Below are 5,582 nucleotides of genomic sequence, written 5' to 3'. Positions count from 1 at the left end.
GTTAGCTATCTGCTCTTCGTCAATGTCCAAAAATGACCATTAATGACACTCGCCACCAAAGAGAAAACCTTGAAGAGCTCCTGAAGGTATCCTTACTGTTAAAGAGTCTTTATCGTCTCAAAGTCACAGTTGGATTAACTCTGACAGGCTTCAGTCTGTTCTTTATATATATGTGTGTGTGTGTGTAGGAAAGGTTAGTTAGAGCACTTCCGCAGGATTGGACCAAAACAAGGTCATTTGCCATTTGGTATGGTTGTTTGAGATCTCCAGAACAATTCACTTTTGTGGATAAGGTACCATTACCTTCAGGCAAAATTTGAAACCTTACACATCACCTTTAAAGTTAGACCATAAACAATGACCACTGTCTTTGTCATTTCGTACATCCTGAAACATATCAACATGTAATTTAATAAACTAAGTACAAACTCCATTGAAAACGTGCACAATATGTGGACAGTCTCATCTTCTCTTTGGACATAAAAGTACAAGTCTGTCTGCGCAACCTCTGACCTTGGGATGCCTTTTAGGAGGTTTGTCAGCTTAAAGCCTTGATGGACAGTGAAATCACATGATCACATGAAATCACATGATGGTTCATAAACACCTTTGATGGTTGTGACAATGACTGTTAAAGGCAATGATTTTTTGGCAATAATTGGCAAAACAAAATTGTTCTCTATACTGACTTTCATTATATGGAGAAAACCAGTTGATACTTCATTATATATACTGTATAATTCAGTTTGGGAAAAAATGATGACAAATTGTTTATTTTTGGTTATAAAACATTTCATTCCAGTCCTTGATTCTGATTGGTCTATTAGACCCTTTTCACAGACTGTGCGTAAATCTTGTGCGTAAATCTTGTAAATCTTGCAACGTTTTTTGTATTTTAATTTGAAAAAAAAAAAAAAGTATATTTATAACACTAATACTTGGTATTTTATTACTTTTGCATCAAATGACAAAAAACAAACTACCGCTGCTGTGAGTGTTTCTAATACAGCGTCTATGGGAGTAATGGTAATAATTAACATATTCCTCTCTTTTCACTGCCGTTATCAATCTCACTCTATTTTTTCCCCCTTTTTGAAAGTTGTGAAATCACTATTGTGGCGTTTTTCTTTTGCTATTTGAGCAAATGGGGACAATTTTTTATTTAATTTTATGTATTCTCTCATTCACAGCAATAATATTTAACCCAACTATGATGACCTCCGCTCTGAGAAAACCGGAAATGTGAAAAGGGTCTTAACATCCTTAGCAACCACTCTTAACAATGTAAACATATGTTTGTTCTCATTGATTTTGTTCATTGAAGCTTACTGTATTATGCAGAGTAGAGTATTGTTTGTGTGTGTGTGTGTGGGTGGGAGAGAAAGAGAGAGAGAGAGAGAGAGAGAGAGAGAGAGAGAGAGAGAGAGAGAGAGAGAGAGAGAGAGAGAGAGAGATCAAGTGAGCGAGTGTATTACCTGCATTCAGATATAGCATTTTCCTTCAGGTCAGTTCTATGTTCATAATAAAAAATCAGTTTGAATGTCCGCTACAATATCTTGTCCTTTTAAAAGTTAAGGGGCTTTCCAATGTCCTGACACAGACAGCTAGTCAAAGCATTTGTCAGTAGCATCTTGCTCCGTGTTCACAACAATTTCACTCCTTTCAATATAAAAGTCTTCATAAAGACCACAGTCTACGATAAAGACAGTCTTTGCTGCCATCTAATGGCGTAATAATGTAACTTCTGTTGTAGTTCACGACCAGGGACTATTTTTTCCAGCGGAAGGAAGGCTTTTAGTGATTTTACTTCATGAAAGTTGCATTAATACATATTTTTTGGCTTTAATATTTGTATTGTGTGGTAACCATTTTATAAAAGCAATAAGGTGCTCGAGGCTAGTGCTGTATCGTGAATAAGTCACGGCTGATAGGCGTTGTTAGGCACTACGTGAAACGGAGTTATTGATGATACAGCACAGCCTTATTGCTTAGGGCTCTCAAGTCTCACGCATTGGGCGTGAGACACACATATTACAACCCGTTCACACGCTCACACACCAAACCTTGTATTTCTCACGCAGAGAAATTTCCAGGATAATGCCCACCAAGTTGCGCCAGCGCCGCAATTAAGAGGAATCTAGTGAGTTCCACACAAGCCTGTAGTGCTCCTGTCAGAAACTGAAGCTTCCGCGCCTCGATCGCCCCCCGGTGGCTGGTCCCAGTATAGCTCCTAAACCCCACCCCTCCATGTATATGAATGGACGCGAGACACACTAAACAATTCAATTACACTTCAAATAATTGTTTCCTAAAGATGGTTTCTGTCATCTTAGGCAGTTTTTATTACGATAATTTCATTTCAAGTGTTCGTTTTTTAAATAAGTTTAGTTTTAGTGAGTTATGTGAAGCTATAAAAACGGGGGGGGGGGGGGGGGGGGGTGACGTCATGATTGACAGCTGAGATTGACTTCACTGAGAGTGAAGTTGTCACTGAGGCACTAACGGACTTTTTTCAAGATTTTTGGGAGGAGATTGGAGGTTTAGCTTTCATTTCTACATTTCCATAACTGTTTATTTCACACCAACATTATTAATTGTTCTGCATCTGTGAGAGTGTGGGCGGGCTTTTGATAATCGCGCCTCTACTTCCTGCTCTCTACTGCGCAACTCCGGTCCCGAGATCGCTACTGCGCAGACTCGGTCCCAAGATGTCAGCGCCGTGTACGGGCCTACGAAAGCTTCAACTATGGTCAGCGGAAGTCAATGAAGTCGCGTCGTCCATATTTTTTACGGTCTATGGTTCCACATAGAGTTCAGAAGGCCCTGCCACGCACCAGCCAATCAAATAAAAAAATATAGCTACCGAACAGCCAATCAGAAAATAGCATTGCTGTATCCGGGTAAGATTTAGATTTTCTCCCACCAACAACGTTTACATTCTGCCACCTACTGGTGGTTTAATTTAATGTTTTCTTTCCAACATTTCTTATTTGTATACAAGGGCGCCGTAAAGGGGTGGAAGGTTAGGACGATTCTAAGGGCCCAGGCTGATTTAGGGCCCAGAAGAGCAGACCCCCTTATTCTTTTCTTATTTCTTTTCTCTTTTTTATACATACATTAAATGTGCTAGGGCCCCTCATGCACTAAATGTGTATTTTGCCCGTTTTGACCATAGATTTTATATTTAAAAAACAAATTTCAAAATGTCAGTCACAACCCCCCCAAAATTTTTTTATTTATTTATTTAATACAAATTTTTCAGATCAGAACCTCGTCGGTAAAATCTCACTCTGAACTCAAAACTTGAGAGCCCTGAGGCTACGTGAACTTTTCTTTTAATATTTTTGAGCCTACAAATGAACAATGATTTAGTAATTCTGTAGCTATAAAAAAAATACTAGTTTTAGATCTACAAAATCATTTCTGGATTCTTGTTGTGCTTCATATCTATAGCATGTCAACAGCGAATGACGTGTGGCTTAGACTCTAAATTGGGTTGCAGTTAATGAGGTACAAAAATCACAGAAAATTCAGACAGAATTGTAATATGAACCTGTCAGCTGAGCTACCTGGGAAGGCCAACAATTTTATGATTTGAGTCAAATCAGAGTATTGGGTGTTGGCCGCCTTCTATTGTCAATGATACAAAACCGTGGAAAATGTTACAGACCTCATTATAATATGATGCTGGCCATGACGTATTCAGTTAAATATGTTAGCTGGGGTCTTTGCTCTTATGCGTGTGTAAGGTCCACGGCATTGTTTTGCTAAGATAAGACATAAGAGGGAGAAGCATCAGATATTTTCGGTTTTTTGACTCACTGCAGTAATCCGGGATTAGGTTGAAAAAAAAGATGCAGATTGTGGAGATCTACAGTGGGAAATAAATGGGTGTTTTGTGTCCATTTCTTGTGGCTGAATAAAACAACAACAATGGAAAACAAAGAATATGTTGCAGATTATTTGTAAAACTGATACAAATGCAAACAAATGATCCAAAAGGAGCACATTTTGGATACATTTTTATATGATCACATATTAAAATTATCCATTACATGCAGTTGACAAACATCAGGTTGTATATATATATCAGAATAAAAAGCTAAAATGAATGTGAAACCTCAATGTAAAAAACACTACAAAATGTGCATCTAAAAATATTTCAAACTACTATATCACACAAATAGGTTAATTGCAAAATTAAGGTTGGTTAACAAGATCTGCTGCATGCTGTTTATTACAAAATAACTAAATTATGAATCTTCCATCTTCCATCAAAAGTAGAAAATGCACTTAAAATGGACACTCATTGCGCAATATTTTCTGTGGTATTCGATCTAATCTCTTGCTGTCAACTAGTATTTAACCAGGAATATTTCTTTAAGACCTCTGTCTCATTTTTTTCTTTCTTTGTTTCCTCATGGCTTGTTCTTATTCTGCTCATTCCACACACACACACACGCACGCACGCACAACATATACAACATTATAATCATAATAAGATCAACAAAAATCCATAAAGCAAACAATCTGCAATCATCTATATGTGAACAATCTACTTTTATTTTGTGCTCTGCACTTCAAGACATAAAGGATCACAGACCCTGAAACAAACTGAGGTATTTTAAAATGTACATTTGTATATATATATACACACAAACATTTTGGAGTCATCTTTTTTAAAGAAGAAAATATTATACTTTTCTTCAGCAAGGAATTGATCAAAACTGACAGTAAATATATTTATAATGTTACAAAAGATTTCTATTTCAAACAAATGCAATTCTTTTGAACAATCTGTTCATCAAAAAATCCTGGAAAAAAATAAGTATCACAGGTTCTAAAAAAAATGTAAGCAGAACAACTGTTTTCAACACTGATATTATTAGGGACTATTATGCAAAATGGCAGTTTTGTGACATAAAAAAGCAGCACAGACGATGTGATTAAAATGCAATGATAGGAATATGACCTAATATTGTTGACAGGTTTCAGTGCGCTCATGGTCCAAGAATGAAGGTCATCTGAAGCTGGGGTTCCAGACCCCTGTCAGACTAGAAGGGCTGGGCTTCCTGAGCAGCCTGAGGGAGAGGAGGAAGAGGCCCAGGCTCGTCACACCCAGCACAACCACACCCGAAATCAAGGCACTGGTTACAGTATTCAGATGCTGGGAGGAACTGCTCACTGCAGAGGCACAGAGAGGGGTGTGTGGGGGTGAGCAGAGGTTTGGGGGTGAATGGGGTTGGGTGGAATGGGGGTCAAAAACAGACAAGGTGGTTCTGTAAATGGGTACCACGGCTGTCATGGATCTCATTTGCAGAATTTGACACTGGTGTCCATTGTATCACTGTGAAAACGAAGCTGATGTCTCACAGAAAGGACATGGGTGAGGGGTGGGTGGGGGGCGTCTACTAATGAAAAACATTTAGCAGGCTAGTTTACTTACTCTAGGTACACTTTTTTGACCTCTTAAGAAGAATCTTACCGAGCTGCGAGTTGTTGGTTGGAGATTCATCTGCAGAAAACACACAAGATGTATTTGTACATAAATAAAGCATAACAATTTTAACGATTTAAACTTT

At 38.0% G+C, this 5,582-nt stretch overlaps 1 protein-coding gene across 1 annotated transcript in view; it reads right to left on the bottom strand.

Annotated features, from left to right (window-relative positions):
* Positions 1-5,020: 5,020 nt before the first annotated feature.
* zpld1b (zona pellucida-like domain containing 1b) overlaps positions 5,021-5,582 on the bottom strand; it is a gene marked incomplete at both ends in the record, with an annotated part of 9,172 nt that continues 8,610 nt past the window's right edge. Inside the window, 2 exons of the mRNA XM_079824035.1 lie at positions 5,021-5,184; positions 5,486-5,515. Coding sequence (XP_079680161.1) covers positions 5,021-5,184; positions 5,486-5,515 — 194 coding nt within the window. The remainder of the gene's footprint in view (positions 5,185-5,485; positions 5,516-5,582) is intronic.

This window comes from Gobio gobio, assembly GCF_949357685.1.
Source record: "Gobio gobio genome assembly, chromosome: 8".
Lineage (NCBI taxonomy): Eukaryota > Metazoa > Chordata > Actinopteri > Cypriniformes > Gobionidae > Gobio > Gobio gobio.
This window is presented reverse-complemented; position numbering and strand designations above follow the sequence as displayed.